Consider the following 22,173-nt stretch of genomic DNA (forward strand, 5'->3'; position numbering starts at 1 on the left):
TTATCATTACCAGTCAACCCAAAATTGGGGAAGTTTGTGGACTGAAGATGGGGCATGGATTCTTGCTACAGGGCCTTTGCTTGTTTCCTTGGAAAAAATTACCCATTTTGCTTGGTTTCTTGGCTACAGACTTGTCTTCACATGACTATATAATGGCGTGATTAAAACGTAATATTTTCCACTGCGATTGGTAATCCTTAGTATGATCTCACTAGTGTCAGATCTTATCCTGATGACAGATGGGAAACTGGGAACCATGGGCCCTGTTTCCAGCTCTGGATGGTGGCACTTGATTTGCTCAATAGTCAACCCCAGGCATTCCCAAAATATGCATCATGGCCCAAGAAATCCCAAGGCTATTTTTAAAATGATGAAAGTTTTCAAGCAATGCATGTTTCTTTCTTTTATCAGTCTTCTGCTTTTTTTTTTTTAATAGTTAGAGGAGTATGGCAAAGCAAGTTTTTCTTTCTGTTGTACATCACCTGACTCCAGAAGCAGGGGCTTTAGAAGAAAGTGTTGCAAGATCTGCAAGAAGAGCAGGAGAGAAACCTTAGGTGATCCCTGTGTACAATAGGAACTATGGCACTTAACTGCATGTGGAAGTCTGGGCGGAGGCAGGGAAAGTAAGGAAGGTGTTTGTGCAGAGGTGGGTTTTGTATAAGGTTTTCAGTATTTAAGATACTTTTGATTCTTCCGCATAGAAGTTGCTTTCGAAACGCAAAGCATTTGGGGTGCCAAGGGGAGGATTCATCTTGTCTCACCTTGGCTACTGCAGTTTAGGGAGCTTGTCTAGCCTCAGTGAAGAAAGATTCAAGCCATCCCAAGACAGTGGGACGAATCCTCCTGCGGGGCGGGGGGGGAAGGGGGCCGTGTGTGCGTGTCTCTTCATTGACTGCACAGTCTGCATGGTACCTAGCTAAGATTTGACACCCACTTCTGCCCGGCTGAGAGGTGAAATGACGCTCACCTTCAGGTCGTGTGGAAGTCTGAGCTGAGACTGGTCTTGCTGATTTGGGCGTCTCCTCCATGCCTGGGCTGGGGATCCTCCTGGAGAGCTGAAGCAAAGCTTTTACCTCGTCTTCTCCTTCCTCAGCAGGGCTAACACCGAAACTCACTGAGCAGAGGTGCCTCAGTGGGCATCTCCTGAAGCCAGCAGCAAACGCATAGCAGAAGTGTCGCTGCATTTTGTCTATTTGGGCTGGGAGGGAAGAGGAAATCTAATCAGGCTCCTGGGACAGACTGGGAAGTGAAGGCTTCTTGGCTACTTCCTCCTGAGGAAAAGGCTTAGGTCTAATAGATCTAATTACGTTATTTCTCTGTTTTATGGTTACATCCATTTGTTTAAAAAGTCAGTAATCCTTTTATACCAGTCCTGTAATGATTATTTAATGTCTAGCTGTTTGTGAAGCCCGCCGAGCTGCATGAACGGAGGATGCTTCACCGCAGGGAGTCCACACGGTTCCTCCACAGGGCGGCAAGCTGGGCCCGAGAGCCTGGAGTGGGGGCCTTAGTTGGGTGGCCTTGAACGCACAACGTTCATTTTATGCTTCGTTTTCCCACCTGTGGATTGAAAATAATGGTAGTTCTCTCCTTTGCAAACTGCTGCAAAACATAGGACTGTCTCTTGGCGAAATGCTGCCAGAGGACTCTTCTGCAAGGATAAATATTCACTGACTAATGCTTGGTTAGCAGACTCCTTGCCGGTGGCCAGTGGGGCCCTCAGCTCTGTAGGAGCAATGACACTTGTTGGCAGCAGGCAGCTTCATGACTGTCACGCCGAGCGGATCTGCTCCCGTTGCTGATGTTTTCTGACCTCTTCCTTTGCAGAGCCCCTGAAATCATCCTCGGTTTACCGTTCTGTGAAGCAATCGATATGTGGTCATTGGGATGTGTCATTGCGGAGCTGTTCTTGGGCTGGCCATTGTACCCAGGAGCTTCGGAGTACGATCAGGTGGGTATGGATATTGCCCTGGATGCTGGTAAGAACATGGATATGTTTGGGTTGGAGGGTTTTTTTTCCCTTCTTTTGTCAGAGTGAACAGAAGCCAACTTTTTCTGTTTTGCTAATAGGGGATATGTGATTCTTACCCCCTGCCAAGTCAACTTTTTCATTAGCCATCTGGGGTATTTATTCTAGGTAACCAGCGTGCTGTTTGGTACGCTGGCTTTTAAGACCTGACTGCCTAAGTGAAATCTCAATCAGGAGTCAACGCTGCTGTTGACTGGAGAGCTCTTTATATGTCTCTCCTCACTGAGCAGAGCAGGCACCCTTTCTCTGCTGAAACAGCAAGTGTTGAATAAAGCTTTATTTGTTAGAAGAAACTGCACAAATGCTGCTGCGTTTCGTAACCTCTTTTATGAGGGTGCATATTAAAAGCAATGACAAGAAGGAGAACGTTCACAGTGGTGTAGGTTTCCAGTTAATATAAGCTGTTGTACTTCTCTCCCTATAGGCTTTTGTGCTCCTTTTGTAGTCCTAAAACTGATAGCGCAGTGGCTGCAAGAGCCAGGGCTGCAGAACACTTTCTGTTCTCATAGTCTTCTTCAGGGTGATCTTTGCTGTCTGCAAATGCAGCCTGAAAAGGGTCTTTTTTCTTTTAGAAAATTAAAAAAAAAAAAAAGAGCAGGGTAATAAATAAGTTTTTCATATATGAAAATGTTTCTTTGAGTCTTCTTTTGTAACTAGTATTTTTTTAGTCAGAGCTTTAAAGGTGAAATTTGGCAGGAGAAATAACCCGCAGTGAAGAGCAGGGCCGTTAGTGACTCCAAAGGAAATCAGACGTAGCTGAAAAACTTACAAGCATTTGAAAATCACATACCAAGCATGAAGAGTAGATTTTTTTTCTCCTCCCTACCACACCCCAAAAGCCACAAAACACACAGCTGAAAAAGAAATCACCCTACCTACTAGCCCAGCTTAACTGCCCCGCACAAAGCTTCCTCTGGTGAAATACGGTGAGGACTCCTGGGCAGCTGGGAAAGCAGTAGGGGCTGATCCTGGCCCCTTGCTGCAGCCCGAGTTGCCTTGCAGCACTGGCGCTGGTCTGCGGGCAGGATCCTGGTGCTTCTCAGGTGCATGAGCTCCGATGGACCTAAGGAGTGCGGAGCCGAGCAAGCCATGCTCAGTGAACTGGGTCCTGAGTGCTTGGAAGTCTTTGAAACCACGGCTGCTTTTTATGCCTTTATTTATTTATTTATTTATTTATTTATTTATTTATTTATTTATTTATTTATTTTTACCCCTCTCTGTCTCTTCTCTCAAAAATGCTTTCCATTCTTCCCCAGAATTTTCTGGAGTAGATGACTATTTTTAGTAGTTTTGCAGAGTTTGCAGCAATTTTGCAGAGTGAAGTGTTCAGGAGTCAGGAGATACCAAAGATAAGGTTTCGTGTAGCACCCCAAGTGTGTGTGAGATGGGTCTCTAATTGTGTAATCACAGACCCTTTCTCCTTTGAATAAATAAATTAAAGTCTGAGATCCTGGAAACACATGTGTAGCATCTTTTAGCTGTGTGAGTGCCAGCGAGGTCATACTCATGGAAGTTACCCAAATAACTAATGAAGTCATGTAGGCAATAGAGATGAAGTACTTTACATACCATGAGGGTGTCAGTTCGTTTGAGTGTATATTTCACCTCAGTTCAAAGAGAGTCACTTCGTAGTCCTCTGTTTTGAACTTCGAACTGCTCCTAGGAAGGCTGTGCACTCAGCTAGGGGTAAAAACAGCAAAAGTTAGAGTGCAAGTATCAAATTGTTGAAATTACCTCCTGGAGAGGAGAGCGTGACATAAAATGGTGCAAAGCGGTGAAACATCCCATTGAAATCTCTCTGTAGGTCTTCCTCTTTGACCTCTAAAACCTAGGGACTTTCCTCCCTTTATCCATAGGCTTTGTGGGAGCGTGCCATAAGGGTGAGTTTCCAGTGATGTACGGGATAAATGGAGGGAAGCCTTATGGGAATTCTCTTCCCTCTCATTCCTTGCGCTGAGGTGGTTTTTTTTGTGAAGTCTAACTACTTGCTACGTTTTCTCTTTCTTTCTTTGTTCTATTGTTTTAAATGCTTCCTGACCTCCTTCAGGGAAGACCTCCAGAGATCTTCATAGGATGAACAGTGACTTCTCATCCTTCTCTTACAGATTCGCTATATTTCACAGACGCAGGGCTTACCAGCAGAGTATTTGTTAAGTGCAGGGACAAAGACTACAAGGTTTTTCAACAGGGATACAGACTCACCGTATCCTTTGTGGAGGCTGAAGGTAGGAAGATGTTCCCTTGTTTCTTTTACCTTGCAGTTGTTGGTTGGAAGTGAGGAGACACTGAGGTCACCGAAGAGCCTAGGTCTCTGCTTTTTGCAATGCAGTACAGACATTGGGGTGGGTATAGCTCAAAGTAAAACTGCCATCCGCAAAATCTGCAGCCCTTAGCCCACCTGCTTGGCACTGCTTTGTGGGAAATTTAAGTCTGGAATTGACCTGGAAATCTCCCTCTAAGTAGTCAATGAATTGATGTGTAGTTTAAATGAAACATGCCCTGGGCAGACTTTGCTCTAATATCTAATGCATTGGGGAAAAAAAAAAAAAAAAAAAAAAAGAAAGCATTTTAATTCTGACAATCAAAACCACTAGTAATGCAAGTGAGCCCCGAGTCTCTTGTACCGGTGTGTTTGGCTGCATTCAGTCCCCAAGGAGAGAGGCCAGTGGGCTTCTGGCTGTAAGGATGGGATGCTGAGCCTCAGGCTGGGGTGGGTGTAAGTGGGACTCCCACCGTAGTTGGGAGGATCCTCTGAAGTGAAAAAGAAGAGATAAATCACCCTGTGACAGAAAAGCTGTCATATAACCATAGCGGAGATAGCATAAATGTTATCTGGTCCGGCACGAGAGACACAGTGGTCTCTGATGAGGGCAGGGTAACGCACAAGCTGGGAGCAGCACATAACCCGCAGGTGATTGCAGGGCAGTTCTGGTCAATGCCTGTCTCCTGTTTTGAGCAGACACCAGATGATCATGAGGCAGAGACGGGGATTAAGTCGAAGGAAGCAAGAAAGTATATTTTCAACTGTTTGGATGATATGGCACAGGTAAGAGCATTGGTGAGTAACCAGCAAGACAGCCTCACGTGCTTTCGGGGAACGCTAACAAAGGGGAACTATATGATTTTGCTGTGTATCCTATTCTTGTGCTAGCTCCTAATAAGTACCAGGATTATGCCTACCAAATCAGCTTGTTATGTGCTGCTTTGTAGGGGAAACCGCACATAGGGGCATCTGGGCTCAATGTAGAGCAGCCTTGGAAAATGGCTATGTTACATCTCTGACTGTCAAAATCCTGTGTTTTCTCTTGTCTCTCCAGTGCTCCTCCGTGCACCCACTGGCAAGTCACTTACTTCTCTGTGCTTTAATATTTACATTTGTAAAACGGTGACATTGGAAATAATTACCGTGGCTGCAGAAGAGCGTGCTCTCTGTAAAACGTGGCTATCTGGGGAGATGAGGAGTACTAATTCATTGTGTCGATTCTGTGTGGTTGTGAAAGTTAATTCCAGCATAACCACTCCTGCAACTGGAGTTTGTGCTAGCAAACAAACTAGCGCACAAAACTGGCACAACGCTAGCACAAAGTGGAGTTTGTGCTAGCAAAGTCTAGATGTTGTAGCATTCGCAAGCAAACATGCAGAAATGGAAGACTGTATAAATGGATGAAATAACATAAAGGTGGTTTTTTTTTTTTTCCTGGGACCCGATACATGAATGGGATGTTTTCCATAAACCTACTGACAATTTTTATTTATTTTATATATCTTTTTTTGCTCACAGGACACGTAGTTAAGTATCTGATAGCACAGTCCTTTATATGATAAATATACTGATTATCAGAGCTTGTCTGCTATCACATGGAAGCTGTTCATCTTCAGTAGAGGGTGACTAAGTGTTTCATTAGCCATTGACCCAAGCGAGCTGAACACTTAACAGTCTGTCTAGAGATCTGACATGCACAAGCCAGATGACTAGCCACTGCGGAGTCTGCCGTGTGACTTCAGCAACTACCCCTTTCGACAGGGAGGCTTGCAGGGCATGTGCTCCAACGAGGAGTAAACACAGTTTGCTGGAGACCTGACCATCTGCTCTTTCCCTTTGGTGCTCACCCTTGTCCTTTCTCCTTTAGGTGAACATGACAACAGATTTGGAAGGAAGTGATATGTTGGTGGAAAAGGCGGACCGGCGGGAGTTTATAGATCTGTTAAAGAAGATGTTGACGATAGATGCAGATAAGAGAATAACACCCATTGAAACTCTGAACCACCCCTTTGTCACCATGACACACTTGCTGGATTTCCCTCACAGCACACAGTATGTGGCTTTTGTTTCCCTTGGGTTTCTAAATTGAGGGGTGAAGAGGAGAGCTGCTGGTTGTGGTGGAGACCAAATGTGTCTGAGGGGCATTATTAAGATGCTTAGGCCTTAAGTTTTACTCTTTTCCTGGCTAAAAAAATAGAGGACTGCCAACTCTTAAGGTTGCAAGAATTGTGTTGTAGGTGCTTGGCATTTAAAACACTGCAGAGTGTGCTACATTCATTATGTAAATATTCAATAATTACATATGTTTGCATTAAAATGCAGAAGAAATTATGCAATTAGTGCTGAAAGTATCAGTATATCTCAAAGTAATATAGTCCTGATTGTTACTGCAGTAATCAACCTTATCTGCAGTGGGGAGCCGACCCTTCCTCCCAGAACTTTCCTGTCTTGCAGGGGTCAGTTTGGGGCTGTTTGCTTTTTAAGGGAAGAGCTTTTTCTGCAGCAGACTGGTTTACAGGCACAGGCAACAGAACAAGGAGTTCAGTTTTCGGCTTTGTTGTTGCCCGCCTATGTAACCTTAAACACCACGCTCTGACCTCAGCTGACACATTTGTGGAATGGAGACGGACTCCACTGCCCAATGGAGATGTGAAGAAGTGTCATGCCTTCAAGCCTGACTCCCTCTTCTCCTAAGGCTGTGTCACAGAGCGCAGCAGCCTGAAACGCAGGAAACCTGCGCCCAGCACATCGCTCTTGTCCCCTGGGCAGTTCACGAAGGGCCGGGCTTCTCAGGTGCAAGTGAGGGTGGACATGTAGTGGGAGCTTTCCAAAGCCTTCAGGACACCTGGCTCTGAACATCCTGCTCTACAGCACTTTGCAGTTCAAGGTGCTTTTGCAGGCTGTTCCTTCACCTCGTCAGGAGAACAGAGGTACCGGCACAGCACTGTACTTCATTGGGTGCCATGTGCATGGGTGTTTAAAGGCTGCGAGGAGCTCAGGTACAAAAATAAAGGGGACTGCTTAAAAAGCCATAGAATATGTTTGTGTGGGTGCTGCAGAGCAACAGGTTACTGTGTCACCTCTCCTGCCTGTATGTGTGCTCTTACCTGTGGTATTTCAAGTTCATTTAAGCTAGTTTTCCCTCTGTGAAGGAGCTGTAGCTGCCTTTTTGTTACATTTATCACAAGATAAGAGCAGCTGCTTACCAGAGGGTGGTGGGTGCACGATCCATGTAGACCCAGACTTACCCTGCACAGACATCTTTGAGCATTGTTATCTATAAGTAAATAATGTGATAAATGTAATGAACACAAGATGGGAGATTGTTGTGCTAAGTAGAGAGAAAGTAAGTTTCGTATAAAAATGTTCATAAATAAAAAAAAGACTGTATTTTCTAACAGTGTTAGCATCACATACTAAAGTCTTTTAATTTGCAACGTCCTTCTTACTGTGCAACAACCGATTGTGTAAGATAGGAGAGATTTGTGGCATAATGCATTGCCATCAGAAATCATTCCGCTAACGCAACAGACCATAATCGCATCTTCATTTTTTTAAGTGCTCGCTTGTGGCTGCTCAGGCAAAGCCCCAGAAAGGTTGAAAATGTCATTGGGGCCAATAGCAGTGAGAATTTTACCCGAATAAAAAATTCAGCATCAGGTCTCTGAATACTAAATGGCGTGCCAGCCGGGTGCGTAACCCCACACAGCCCCTCCGCGTTGGAAGCAGTGATTGGTAAAGAGAGCAATAAGCTGTAACCAGCATGGCAGGTTGATGGAAATTTTGTCTGTGATTGCCTGTGGTTTTGAGAATAGAAACTTCAAAGCCTTGAGAGATGCAGGGAGTTGTAATCTCTCTTGAAAGTAAATCAGGCAGCAGAGAAAGTGAAAATATATGGAGGATGTAGTTTCTGGAAGGAATTTCTGCTGTGGCATGCTTCAGAGAGGCTGCAAGTTTGAGCAGCCCGAGAGGGGCTGTTTTGCTTACTTCCAAGCAAACAGCAAAGCGAGTTTAGCTCCCTGTTTCACGTATTTATCTGCCTGGCTCTTAAATTGTTGGGTACTCCTCAGTCTTTCTGTCCTGTTTTGCTCTGTCCCTGCCTTGTTTTTTTTTCCTGTTTTTTAAAAGTATAGACAGAGAACACAGTATTACATTAGTAGAGATTATACCTCATTATATAAAACTGTTTGGTAAGACACAGAGTTTGCCATATGCAGAATATATACTCTTTCCAGAGCTTTCTGCTTTTTGGAGGGAGAATTATATTCATACCTGACTGGAAAAAGGCAATCCAATAGTCTTCTATATTCATTTGATAAACATGTTTGATTTTTCTGAATGTTCTGGAACTTAGAGGTATTTCATAGTTCTTTAAATGAATGCACATAATGCGCAGCTATGCACAGTGTCCTGAGCCTGTCTTGTCTGCAGGTGTTTATGGCACAGATCCAGTTATCAAGATATTACCTGTAAGAGAAGAAAGATGACCATGTGAGTAAGAGACAAGACAGGGCTAAAAAGATCTAGGTCTTCTTCCTGATCAACTCTAGGGATCATATGAGCTTGGTTTTTTTGAATGGAAATTTTGTTTCTTAAAAATCACGTGAGGATGTGTTTAGCTCCCCTACCTCTAACAGCTTAGATCATTACAAAATAAATTATGTATACAGCTGATTTTTTACAGCTACAGCTGATTTTCACTGCTTGGATTTTCTATTTTTCTGGGTTGGGATAATGGAAATAAAATAAATGCCTTTATACTTTTTTGAGTTGTGTTTCAGATTCTGAGGTCACATTTGTAAAAACAATTATTGTGGAAGAATTGTGGAAAACCTGTATTGGTTTTTAGACCTTGGAAAAATGAGATTTTATTACAAATACAGTTTTGTGCAAGATCACTATGTTGTTATCTCTTAAACCTCTGTATGCTTTGGTATCCCAATTATAAAAATGAAATACTGGCAGTTTCATGTACGAGACACCTAGAATGCTCTAGCAATACAGAGAGTATTTAATCTCCTTTACTGGGGATAGAAAATATGATACTTCTCAAAATTTCCATTGCTATATCAATAACATTTAAAGAAAAGTCTGTGTAGAGGAAGAGGCTGTAATCTTTCCCCCCAGAGTTCCAATTCTCAGGCTGAGATAACCTCAGAACCTGATTCCCTTGGGGCGTTGATGAATCTGATTTGGCATAACCTTTTGCAATATGAATCGTCCCATTGACTGCAAGAGGACAGCTCATGTGCTTTAAGATAAGCATCTGCGGAAGTGTTCAGCCAGACAGGGGCAATGTTTTAACTGCTTGGCTGGACTCAGCTCTCAGTGAACTACTTTTTAAAAGGAACAAGTAAGATTTTTCAGGGGTCTTGGTGACCAAGAACAGTAAAATTCTGCCTTGCAAAAGACTTGTAAAACTACCTTTAGGCTTACACTGAGGCAGAAAACCTGAGTTGTCTTTTCCTTTCAGGCTCAATCATCAGAAAAAAACAGTATCTATATTTCTTTCTTGCTTTTATTCTCTTTCACTCTTTTAAAGCAGCCACTTTGTATTTCTTGCCCTGCCACCTAAAGAGCAACCAATTTGCTTGCTTTTTGTGACTCACATTGCAGTGCTCAGACCCACGGGGGCACCCAGAAGGCCGAGAGCAGCTGCTCTCATCTTGACACCCATTTGGCCCTCTTCAGTACAGGGTTAATCTGACCCCCACGGCTTAAGAGAGACCTGCATAAAATAGCAAAGGGCTTTATGAGCCTAGAAAGTGCCAAGCCTGCTGTTGAGACCTAATGCAGGGCCACTGTGATGAACTGTTACCTGTGTTGGTCGGTTGGTTGATTTTCTGTCTCTTCCTTGTCCCCCCTTTCCTTACACAGTGTCAAGTCCTGCTTCCAGAACATGGAGATTTGCAAGCGGCGGGTGAATATGTATGACACAGTGAACCAGAGCAAGACGCCATTCATCACCCATGTAGCCCCAAGCACATCAACCAACTTGACCATGACTTTTAACAACCAGCTGAACACGGTCCACAACCAGGTAAGGGCATCGATCAGAAGCAGCCAGTGCTTGAAACATTTACATCAGTAGGGTCTGGAAGATGAAAAACAAAGTAGCATCCTACTTAACGTGCCTGCAAAAAGATGGTACTTTTTTACTCTCCTTCCTCCGCTCTTCCTCATTCTCTTTTCTTCAGGCAAGTAGTAATCTTGTGACGCTTTGTGTGACGGTGAAATGTTGCCCTCATTGTTTATGTTGTCGTTGGGGGTGATAAATCCTGCTTACTTGGGAAGTTGCTATGGGGAAAAGCTCATTAGTCCCTTAATGCAGCAAGCAGGACTGCGCTCCCTGGGTCAGGCAGAAGTATTTGTGATCTTACAGCACTTCTTCAAATGGAAGTAAAAAGAATTTCAACCCTTCTATAACAGACACAGCACTGTAACCGATCAACAGGAAGGAAGAGTTTAGTGGTAATGTTTATTCTTATCTCATTGGTTTTACTCCAGGTGCCACAGTTGACGTGGGGACCCTGTGCACATATCCCCGCTCCAAACACATCGCACTCTACATTGGTGGGCTCTGGCTTTGTAATCATGCTTTGGACTCTTGTATTAGTTTTACATGCCCCGGTGTTGGGCGGTGCCAGGCTGACAAATTTTATGTGACTGGCAGGCTAAGTTGTTTACTGTGGTACTGTATTACAACGGTGAAAGGAGACTCGCCAGGGATAGCACTCTAGGAGACTGCAGCTCAAGAAATAGCTACTGTCTTTTAAGCCTGTTGGGAACAGGCTGCTCAAGATTCACTCTAGAGATTGCAGGTGGCGTGGCGGAAATGGTGCTTGGAAAGCAAGGGAGCTAAAGGAGTCTGTGTAGATGTACAGGGTGTTCCTGTGTCACTCAGAAAACCAGACTTCATGACTCAGTTCTCGATACATGTGATCACAGAAGATCTGTTGGAACAATTCATTAAGCAGATGCAGACAGAGATAGGTCACGGCTTGGTGTGATAGGGTATGTTACAAACACTGGCTCCCTTTCTTGGCTGTTTCTGAGATGCTGGCAAAAGAAATGCATGCTACATGCTCCCCTAGGCCCCAGCTGTAGGGCAGAGACACCATTTGTACCACAGTTGCTAGTAGGAAATGCAGACTTGCTTTCGTTTCCTCACAACTCACTTGATGTTAAGATCGGTTGTTGCCTGGGGAGGTCCGTGGTAATCTCTGAATTCTCATAAGGGTGTGTGTTGTGAGCAGAAGTGGTATCTCCAGTATTCCTAGAAGAAGTGGTAGAAACATTTCCAGGAAGGGTGTTTTTAATTTGAACAAGCTCTAAACTTTTCACTGTTCTCTTCAACATACCAGTCATCTTGGCACTCTGGTGCTCCCTGTCTCTGTAAAATGTCTGGGGATTGCCTCCTTCCAGTTATGACTCCTGAGATTAGGAGTGTGGGAGCTGTCGTGGTTGCTGCTCGGTGTGTTGCACAGGGGAACAGATTGCACTTCTCTGCCTCTGCACAGAGAGGGGAGGAGGAGGAGGAAGAAATGTTTTGCTGTCGCATCCCTCGTGGCTGTGGTTGTGGCTGTGGCAGTGCAGCATGGGTACCCTTCCTGGGACCAGTGGCAACCAGGGCAGCACGAAACACTGAGCCTGCTGCCTCCTGCAGCCTTGATCAAAGCCTCATCCTGGGTTCATACGATCACCATGAGAAAGTGTCTCACCTATCTCCACCTTGGATGCTGGTGCGTTTGGATGGAGGGGAAAGGTGGGCTCTGGTCTGGTAGAGCCTAGTTGCCTAGACGTGAATGCTAAGGGCATATTTTTATAGGGCAGTGGCAGAGCTGTTTAGGGATTGTTTGTCTGCCACTGTTACAGACTCAGTCTAAATAAAAACCAAATCACCCTAAAATTTCTAGATGTTTTGCAGAACACTGGGCTGATTTTTGTGGCTTTACAACATCCCCTGCTGGAGTTTCTGCTCTGAAAGATTTTAAAGTCAAGCCAAGTGAAGTTTGGACTTTGAAAGTATTATTACCTACTGTTATGCCTTCTGACCCTTCAAATTCAAAACATAATTCAAAGGGCATGTGCCATCTTAGATACAAGGTAGAGGAAAGGCTGGAATAAGTCTCCCCTGTCAGGATGAGGCTTCACAGGGCATGGAGGTGCTGAGTCTCTTTTTTTACCTAAGGAATGTGACCTGCTTCTGAGCTACGTGCCTGATGAGAGAGCAACGTGATTTGGGGATAGTAGCATTTTCTGAACCCATCTTCTGTATGCTGCCAATCAGAGCCAGGTGGGCGATAAATGAGGCTATAGTTCTGCTTTGGAGAACGCACTATGTCTCCGAGCAGTACACAGCAGTGCTGGGTGGCCGGAGGTCCCGTGGCATGGTACAGCTGCGATTACTCAGGCAGATCGTGCTCCTTTCCCATCACTGCCCTTGCCTCTGTGCTCCTTAGTGTCCCGTTCTACCCCTTGTTTGGCTTCGGTTTGCTGGTTTTGGTTTTCTTTTGTTTTTTTTTCCTTTCTTTATCTTACACTATTTTATTTTTTTGTTTTATTTTTGGATTTTGCTTCTTCCAACGTACCCATCTCCCTCATTTTTTGTTTGTTTTTGTTTAATTCCCGTCATTCCTTTAGACCACCAACCTGGCTCCCACCTCCTCCAGTGCCACTATTTCCTTAGCCAACCCCGAGGTCTCCATACTAAATTACCAATCTGCACTCTACCAGCCCTCAGCGGCGTCCATGGCTGCGGTGGCCCAGCGGAGCATGCCCCTGCAGACAGGAACAGCGCAGATCTGTGCCCGGCCCGACCCCTTCCAGCAAGCTCTCATTGTCTGCCCACCAGGCTTCCAAGGTAAGTAACGCCCTTACCAAGTCTTGGCCAGTTGCTGCTCCCTCCCTGCTGCAGTTTCATCTAGCTCTTGGTGGAAACAAGCTTCCTTAGTGCAGAGCATATTTACAGGCCAGCAATTTTTCTACCATAAAAGCAATGATGTTGTTGCAGATGGAAATGCTTGAAGCAGTGGAGAATCTTGCAGGCATCTCCAACATCATGGGTTGGAGGTGGCTGGTCTAAAACAATGGGGCAGGCACTGAGAAGGGGTTGGGGGAGAATATGTGATATTTGTCATCCTTTGTCCTGAACAGAGTTTAAGGTTCTTCTGCCTCACTTTGGTAAACTTGAAAACTTGCCCCCACAATGATAAATCAATACATAAATAATGGCTTCATCACTTCTCAGTGATTCAGTTGTTAAAAGGGGGATTCAGGAGGTTAATGCAGCAGGGAGCATGATGCTAGTGGAGATGAGAGTTTGCCCCCATAACAGATGCACGTCACTGTTTATCAGTACAATTCTTTCAGCTTCAGCCCTGCTGCGAACAGCTCTGCCTGCGTATACCAGTGGTAGGTACCGTTGTCAGACAGCTTGGGTGATGACCAGATTTAGCTGCTTGTTCTTCTCTTGACTTAACACGCTGTAGCAATTTGGAGAAACTAGCCAGGTATCTGTAGGAAGTGGACTAAATAGACCTTGGTTCAGCTGGTGCAACTTCTGCTCTTCATTTCTACAAGCCTGTCTGTGCACCAGTCTCTAGGCACTTGCTAAATGTTCTGCAAGATTATCAAAGCTCTTTTGAACTAGGGGAGTTTAGCTAGACCTCTTCTACATAGTTAAAATGCATCTCAAGGGTTTGACTTCAGAAATGTATTGCTAGAATATGTAAGCTAACATCTTCCGCTTGCTGTCTTGAGAAAGCTCTAAAGCAGAGGAGGTAGCACAGGCTGTGTCATGCACTAAGGTGGTGGAGAGCGAAGTTTCCTCCGGCTCAGTTAGACTAATGCGTGGCTGAGTCAGCAATGGTTGGAATCTGGGGCGTGCTAGTTTACACAGTCAAATCAGAGCCTTTTAAATCTGAGTTCTGAGAAGCTGTGCAAGAGAAAATCACCTATTCCCATCAAGGCTGAGTGAGTGCACAGTTCTGGAGTCCCATCTTGCTGTGCCACTTGGGTCACAAGAGAGCATTCTTACATAGCAATGGTTTTTGGCTGGCAAGGACCATTTTCTGTTGTCAAACCAGAGAACATGGGGGAGGAGAAGCCGTTCCCTCCCCTCTCTTCCTTTTCTCCCTGTACACATTGTATTGAGATGTTTCCCACAGATTCAAGGTACCCTAAAAATATGAACTCAGTTAATCCCTTAACGTGTTTGAAAATGTCTTTTCTGCACCCTTATGCATGTATCATGTTTATCAACATTTGATGGACATCATTGGGTTGTAATGGAATATGTGGGACTCCAAGAGCCCGATTTTTTGGAGGGACTGAACACTGCAATTTAAGTGGACATCAGCGAGTGCCCTAAGGCACCTCTGAAAACCAGACCACCGTTACTAGCAATGCTGTTGATGGCTAATGCTGTACTTTCTGTGCTGGTGGAACAGGGTTACAAGCTTCCCCTTCGAAGCATGCTGGGTATTCAGTTCGGATGGAGAACGCCGTTCCCATTGTCACTCAGGCTCCTGGGGCCCAGCCTCTTCAGATCCAGCCAGGACTCCTCGCACAGGTAAGGAGCTCTAAAGACACTGAGCTCGGCAGGTGTTTTTTGTGTTGTTTAGCTCTTGGAGGCTGAGAAGAGTAGCTTTCTCTGAGGGCCTTCTGTGGTGCAGTTCGGAGACTTGGGCAGCTATGTAAGGGTCTCCGGCTTTCTCTGAAATGTCCAAACCTCCCCCAGTTCATTGTTCAGCTCAAAGGCTATGTCAGAGTTGCAAAAGTCTCTGGAAAGACCTTCTTTCCTTTTGCTTCTTCACTGGAATCAGTGGGAAGCCTCAGGGGAAGCTGTGTCAGGCCTCTGCTGAGGAGGAACCGGTAATAACCTTCCTGCATCCGCCTGAACTTGCGGTCTCAGTGGTAGTTGGTGGCCAGGAGTTGTGCTGGTGAATTGCATGCTGCCTATAAATATCTTTCATGCTTTAAGTTTGCACCCTTCTGTTTTATGAGCTGCCCCTCTGCTCTTAAGTTATAAGAGAGATGTAGTGGGGAGAGGCAAGAGCCCCACAGCCAAGGAGCTCTCCTTGTCAGCAGCATGTGTTGGCACAATTGTCTGAAATGCCCTCACAGGAAAAGCATGGTTACTCCCAGGAAAAAAAACAAATGGGAATGGGTACCGTTGGTCACGTGCACATCCTCAAGGGGAACCCCTGCTCCCCAAAAAGGAGGAGCAGTGCATTCCTCCTTGTGCTGGTTTCAGTGAATCTGCCCCTGCTGGTTTTCAGCTGGTGCCATGGTACCTCTGCCAATATCAAGCATGTTTCTGGCAGAAAAGAAAAAGCGCCTCGTATACTTAGTATTAAGTTGTGCAGCCTGGAAAAGATGACGTAGAAGTCAAAAATGCATGCCTCTGACTCAGGATTGGTTGATCTGCCATGCTTTCATTAATGACAGTGCGTTCATAGGCAGTCAAGTACCAGCAGACTTCAGGGTTTATGCCTGTGCATTGCATTGCCAGGGTAAGACTGTTGGTGCGATTGCCTTTCTTTGCCAGCTGCCAGTCATGCTTATCTGGTGGAAGACGAATCGAAATGCAACGTGCAGCCTGTGTGATTTCCATTAGCTAATGTGCCCTGCCCCTTCCCAATAGCAGAGTCTTTGTTAGAGGGCTGTCTGAAACATCGAACCTCTCTCTGTTGCAGCCTGTTGTAATAACCTATGTGGGCCAGCTCTCTTCTTTGGAAGGAAAGGAGAGCCTAAGAGGCAAGGGAAACAAGAACAATGGCAAAGCGAGAAGCAGTCTGTGCAGGCACGGTTGCAGGCACCTATTGCTTGTGCAAGAAGTCAGCCAAGGCAGTGGGTGAAGGAGGTGACAGAGCTTTACACAGCCCCGCCATTCTGCCAGGCCTCCTGAGGTGTGCTGTTACATGGGGCTTGAAGGGGTGAGGGTCAGGTCTGAAGCATCCCAAAGGCAGCAGGATCCTGAAAGATCTTGAGACCTCCAGTCCCTTCTTTCTTCTTGAGGTGGCCTTGTTGGTGTCACCACGCAATCTGCAGAAGGGAGGGAGTGTTGAGAAGAACCTTTGCTACCAATTTCTGTTCTGCCCCTGCTACATGAACTCCCATTTTGTGGGCTGCCCCTCTTGTACTTCCTACTGACGTTTTATTCACTGTCATGTCCTCACGGGAATTTAAGCTGTTTCTGAGAAACACTCCTGACTTGCATGGATTTTTAATTTTTGATTTAATAAAAGAGAGGCAGTCTGCCTGTTGATATATCTGTCTGTCTCTCACGCTATGAGAAATGCTAGCTGCCGCTCTGATGGCAAGGCGCTCTGATTGATGCCGGTGGCATCTGGTGTCCACGGGCCTCGCTCGGTTCGGGCTGAGCAGCTGGTCTGATAAACAAATCTGTACCCAATTCCAGTTTCCTGAATGGAAAAACACAGCTTCTTTGTAATGCATTGTAGTCACATCTGATCTCCAAGCGGCTGTGTGTCTCTCTTTCAGCAGAGAGCTATTCCTCTCATGCACAGCTGCTTATGTAATGCTCTTCAGACTGGACCGTGCAATTGCTCCAACTACTAGAGGGACTGTCCCTGGCAGAGAGCGTAGCACCTCCGGAGCCCTCTTCTGCCTTTTCACCTGCCTTATTTGTCCCCTGATTAGACATGATGTCGCACCTTGTGCTCCCAGCACTGTGTAGTGCCATCGAGCTTTCTCCCTGGCCCAGCATGCGGCACAGGTTGCTGTGCTTGCCCGCATCAGGATTGCTGTGGCTGGCAAAGCCTTACTGCATCCCAGCGCAGCCGGCATCCGGCTCTCCCTGTGCATTTTGTATGAGGCCAGCAGTCCCGGAGGAGGGACAGGGGAAGGAGCTCCAGGAGCTGGAGGAACCCAAGGCAGAGGCAGTGATGGATTTTGAGCATCGTCTCTGGCAGCTGTGCATCTGCAGTCCATGGCGTGGAGCTAGACAGAGCAAGCAGCCTGCAAGATGCAGAGCCAGTGGTGAAAGTAACTTATTTGTAACTTCTCTGTGTCTATTTTCACCATCTCAAGCAAGTCTGGTCCGCATACTGTATGCACAGGGACCAGTGAAGGGAGACTGATCCTGTCTTTATTAATAGCTCTATGCAGCTTCAGATCTCAAAAGAGACAGAGCTGTACAGTTTTCCGGCAGGCTTCCATGACGTGACCCAGAACTGTCCCCTGTCCTTGAATAACGCCCTGAATTCTTGATTTTCTCTCCTTTTAACTCCTTCCCAACAACACTTCTTCTCATGGAGGTCCTGCCACCGGCTTTCAGAGCAAACACGCTTATTCCATCAGTCGTTCTTGCTCTACATCCGAAGCGGGAGCTCCGTCGCACCGGGGGACCCACCACCTCCCGAGCGCAGGGGCCAGCGCGGCGCTCTGCCATGGCGGCACGATTTTGCAGTAATGCAATAACTGAGAAAAGGCTGTGGCTGCCGGCACAAGCCTCCTGTGTGTAAGCACGGCACAGTGTGCTAGTGGATCAGCCTAGACAAGTCTTATCTGCAGATTAAATGATTCAGTGGTCCTTACCTAATAAGTGAGGAATTTGTGCTTGGACCCTGACACTGCATCTAAATTTATGTGCTGCAGTTGGGAAAGGAGCTTAGATTTGTTCAGTTCTCTTCCTGAAAAGGAAGGAAGCAGTTTTCTCTGCAAGTAAATCCAGGTAGTCCCCTGGGACTGACTGCAACAGTAGTTTAGTCTCCTCTTTTAAATCAAAGCTGGGAAAAAAGGGGAAAAAAAAGAAAAGGAAAAAAAAAAAAGCTTTTTTCCTCCCTGATCTTTTTGTGTCTTTGCCTCCTCCTCCTATCTGCTCCGAGCAGCACCAGTCCGTGGTTGTGGCTCCTTAGATGAAGAGCCCTCAGAAGCCCTGTGACTGTCCATCCTTCGCAGATGTTGCCGAGAGGCCTCACTGTAGCAGCCTTTTCATCTAACTCAGCAACATGGAAAATTACAAGACAGTCAAACTTTGGAGCAGAACTGGCAAAAGGCTTTTTTTTTCGAGGGGGCGGTGGTTTTTTGGTTGTGTTGGTTTTTATTTTTTTACTGGGGTATAGGAGGGGATTATGGGGATAGTTAACAAGATTCTTGTGAGGATGGAGATGGGCACAAATACATGTCCAGAAGAATCACCCCCTCTTTAAAATTTACCCTCCTTAGAGCTGTGAGATAACACAATACAGGTCCAATACAGTGGTGCAGTTTGGGATTAAGGAGTGCCGTAGCCGGTACCCCTGCGCTCCCAGGCCCAGGCAGTGAGAAGCTGCCAGAGCCACCTTCAGGCAGCACATAGCAAAGAAAGTTTCTCAAGTCAAAAACCCAATCATTTGACTCATGTGTGGAGTCACTGGAGCAGGACGACTTGAGTCATGCCTGTGGCAGCGCAGCTGGAGGGATGGTTGCAAAGCAGAGCGATGGCTGAACTCAGAGGGCAGAGATTTCCACCCCTGCAAGGGGGGCACCCGCTCAGAAAAAGCCGGAGAGGCACACGGAGAGGACAGGCACGCAATGTGTAGCCATGCATGGCTCCACTCTGCTTTGGCCGGGGGGGTTCCTGCTGAGCTGGAAGCAGGTGACTGGGCTCCTTGGCAAGGTGTTCCTCCTGAGGAGCACTCCGTGACCGATGCGCATTCCCTTTTGGTATCCCCAAATTCACCTTTTTCACCTCCTCACAAAAGCCTTGTGCCCCCCCGTTCTCTTTTCTGATCCTTGAAAATTTCATTCTCCTTTTTAGTTCCTTTAAGTTCCTGAAGTCCTTTAGGTCCTGTTGGGGTGAGAAGGAAAATTGGCTGTAGGAGGGGGAGAATAACAATGGGACCATAGTGCCCAGCTAATCTGGAAAGTCAAAATTAAAATGTGCTAAAGAGTTTGACGTTTGGGTTGAAATGCCGACCAGTTTCAATCCCTCCCATTTCTAGTTTAACCTAAAACACAGCTGCTGCTTTGGATAGCAGGGATTTTTTTCCCTTCCTTTGCACTCTCTATATTGATAATTTTTGCTGCTTTTGCTGTGGTTTCCTAACAGTACTTATCATCTGTGACCGAAAAGTGGTAAGACTTAGGTAGTATGACCATGATCATTATTAGGAGCCCCAGCTGAGCATGGACCACCACTCACGCTCGGTGTATGATGCCTCTTGTTAAGAAATTGTTTTCCCTCTGCCCGACAGCAAGCATGGCCCAGTGGCACTCAGCAGATCCTGCTCCCTCCTGCCTGGCAGCAGCTGACCGGGGTGGCCACCCACACTTCTGTCCAGCACGCGACCGTCATCCCGGAGTCCATGGCGGGCACCCAACCGCTGGCAGACTGGAGGTAAACTGGAGGTGCTTGGAGGCTCCCTGAAGTACCCACCAGTGCTGGAGGAGGCATCAGAAGAGCTGGGGCAGGAGGGATGGGGTCCCATGAGTCTGTGGAGCGGGGGGAGAAGGGCAGGAGGCTGCAGCCTGCAGCCCCCATGTCTGAGAGCTATGGGCGGTTCTCCATTCCCCATCCTTGAATTGGAGTGCCGTGCCCACGCTGCTCCCTTCAGTCACTTCCCTGGGGAAAACGCTCCTTCCTGGGGGGACTGGGAGCCCAACGGGCCCTGGAGGAGGGTGCCTCAGTGAAGGCGGTGGGAGCCTGTGAAAGAGCCTGCTGAAGAGCCGCCGGTTGCATTTTAAACGTGTGCCTGTCTCCCCCCTTTGCAGAAACACCCACGCTCACGGCAGCCATTATAACCCCATCATGCAGCAGCCCGCGCTGTTAGCTAGCCATGTGACTCTCCCCGCAGCCCAGCCCGTCAACGTGGGTGTTGCTCACGTCATGCGCCAGCCGCCCGCCACCGCCACCTCCGCCAGGAAGAGTAAGCAGCACCAGTCGGCGCCCCGGTGAGTGTGCATGGCTCCCGGCGCTGGCGTTGGCCGTGGCGTCGGTGAGGCAGGAGTCCATGCCTGGGTTGTTCCGAATGCAGCCCTGCAATGCAAGCATCCTGACGAGGGTGGTATTCACTGACATCTGTGGGGCAAAGTGAAGTTTGTTCCACGGCCCATGAGTGATTAGGTCACACTTTTTGTGACTGGACTCTTTTCTCCTCCACCTGTTCCATACCCAGGTCAGGAGAGCAGGGGGTAAGAGGTAGTCAGGTGCATTTTATACCCAGTGAGCATCATTTTGTGCAGGAGTTAGTGGCTGGAGGGGTGCAGGATGGGAGACTCAGTTCATACAGCTCGTTATGCTGCTGTGATTACTTGAGGCCTTGTAGTCACCGTAATTAAAAATGTAACTATATTCTCAGGTTAGCATGGTGCAATGACCAGTCGACACACCTTTTCTTACCACATCATCTCAAAGAAGCACTCCTGAGGTGCAGTGTCTGCATTTCCAGAGGGGGGTGCGCCTCCAGGGGACCGCATCTTCAGGAACATTTGCCTGATGTGTGCATACAAGATCTGCCCTTTCAAAAGCAACGGGATGATGACCCATCTTCTGAGCTTTTATGCCATGCTAAGTGGAGGACTGAGGTGGCTTTAGGTCACCTTCAAGCTCTCTAGCTCCTAACATAGGTGCTTGGCCCCTATCTTCAACAGTACACACCAGCAACAGATACCCGCGCTGGCCTTTTTATAATCACAGCAGCATAAAACAAGGAGCATTTTATAAGGACATCTCATACAGGGGCAGACCTTAGACATGTAAATCTATCAACTCTCAGTAGGACCGTTTCGCTCTGCAAGGAGGAGACTGGGTTTTGGTTCATACTATGCTATGTGGCCCAACTCAAATACTAGGATGATTGCAGTGCCTGTCACAGCCCTGTAATCTTGCCTAGAGGACAAGGCTGTTTAAGATGTATGTGCAGCTGTTCTGGGGAAAGTCCTCTAGGCTGCAAAACGAGCACATTTCTTTTAAAAAACCCAAAACAGAACAGTGCAGGGGAGAGAACCAAAATGGGTCACCACTTGTGCAGTGACAAAAACAGAGGAGCTTGTGGTTTTCCTGGGTGACTGGACTGGAGCCAGAGGAGCTCTGAGTTCACAACCAATTTGACTCTAAGAGGCCCCTATTTAAATCCTTCCCATTTATGTGCTCTCTAATGTTGCATTTACTTTGGGTGGGCTCCAGCTGTCTTCATCCATTCGTAATGTAGAGCAGAAGCAGCTACGTCCCCAGCAAACCAGCAAAAGAGAGCACCTGTTGCAAGCAGTGTGCCTGTGCAGGGCCTCCCCTTTCCCTTCCCTCTCCAGGGGCAGGGTGGCAGCATCCAGGAGGAATTGGACACTTTCAGAGCAACGGGTTTCTACAGCTTCATTAATCGTTATGCTTTTGTGGCCAAATGAGGAATGTGCTCCTTTGGAGAGGAGGGTACTCCATGCTGCTCATTGGTATTCAAAAAGCACTGCAAATGCTACTGTGCAGCCATTTGTTATGCAAAAGACCCTGTGTAAGTTGGTATAGTGTGATACGTCCATAAAGACTTCCTTTTGATGGATGCCACCTATTCCTTTTGTTAGCTTTCGGGCCAAGCTGAACATGGAGCCCAGGCCCCACTGTACAACAAAACCAGAACTTTGTTTGCTTCCTTTTTGAATCTGCAAATATTCTGCAATAGGCAGAAGAAATAAAAGTTTTTTAAAAAAAGGGGGGGGGGGGGGGAGAAAGAAAATGCGGGAAATGAGTGAAATGGACTTTAGTCAGTGCGCTTTGGTAAATATTCCCATCTGCAGACCTGTGCTGTACTGTTTGGTGGACAGGTTCTGTGTTCAGATCCCTGATCCAAGCGGGCCCTTTCCAACTGTCAGGCAGACAAGCAGAAGTAGGAAGACTTGGAAAAAAACCAGGACTTGAGAATGTTTTTCTACTGCATAATAA

The 22,173-nt window shown here is 46.6% G+C and overlaps 1 protein-coding gene across 13 annotated transcripts in view; it reads left to right on the forward strand.

Moving 5' to 3' along the window:
- The window catches only part of HIPK2 (homeodomain interacting protein kinase 2), a 145,126-nt gene that overhangs the window by 97,334 nt on the left and 25,619 nt on the right, over positions 1 to 22,173 (forward strand). For 10 of the 13 annotated variants that reach the window (XM_087767797.1, XM_087767800.1, XM_087767801.1 and 7 more), the window contains exons 3-12: positions 1,828 to 1,951; positions 4,135 to 4,254; positions 4,989 to 5,075; positions 6,160 to 6,344; positions 8,724 to 8,783; positions 10,170 to 10,332; positions 12,936 to 13,155; positions 14,744 to 14,865; positions 19,496 to 19,638; positions 20,013 to 20,192. In XM_087767797.1, the coding sequence (XP_087623923.1) occupies positions 1,828 to 1,951; positions 4,135 to 4,254; positions 4,989 to 5,075; positions 6,160 to 6,344; positions 8,724 to 8,783; positions 10,170 to 10,332; positions 12,936 to 13,155; positions 14,744 to 14,865; positions 19,496 to 19,638; positions 20,013 to 20,192 (1,404 nt within the window). The remainder of the gene's footprint in view (positions 1 to 1,827; positions 1,952 to 4,134; positions 4,255 to 4,988; positions 5,076 to 6,159; positions 6,345 to 8,723; positions 8,784 to 10,169; positions 10,333 to 12,935; positions 13,156 to 14,743; positions 14,866 to 19,495; positions 19,639 to 20,012; positions 20,193 to 22,173) is intronic. The other 3 variants (XM_087767809.1, XM_087767810.1, XM_087767808.1) reach the window with 3 other exon arrangements.

Source organism: Nipponia nippon, unplaced genomic scaffold (genome assembly GCF_047370975.1).
Source record: "Nipponia nippon isolate SJK-2023a ecotype South Korea unplaced genomic scaffold, ASM4737097v1 scaffold_3, whole genome shotgun sequence".
Taxonomy (NCBI): Eukaryota; Metazoa; Chordata; class Aves; order Pelecaniformes; family Threskiornithidae; genus Nipponia; species Nipponia nippon.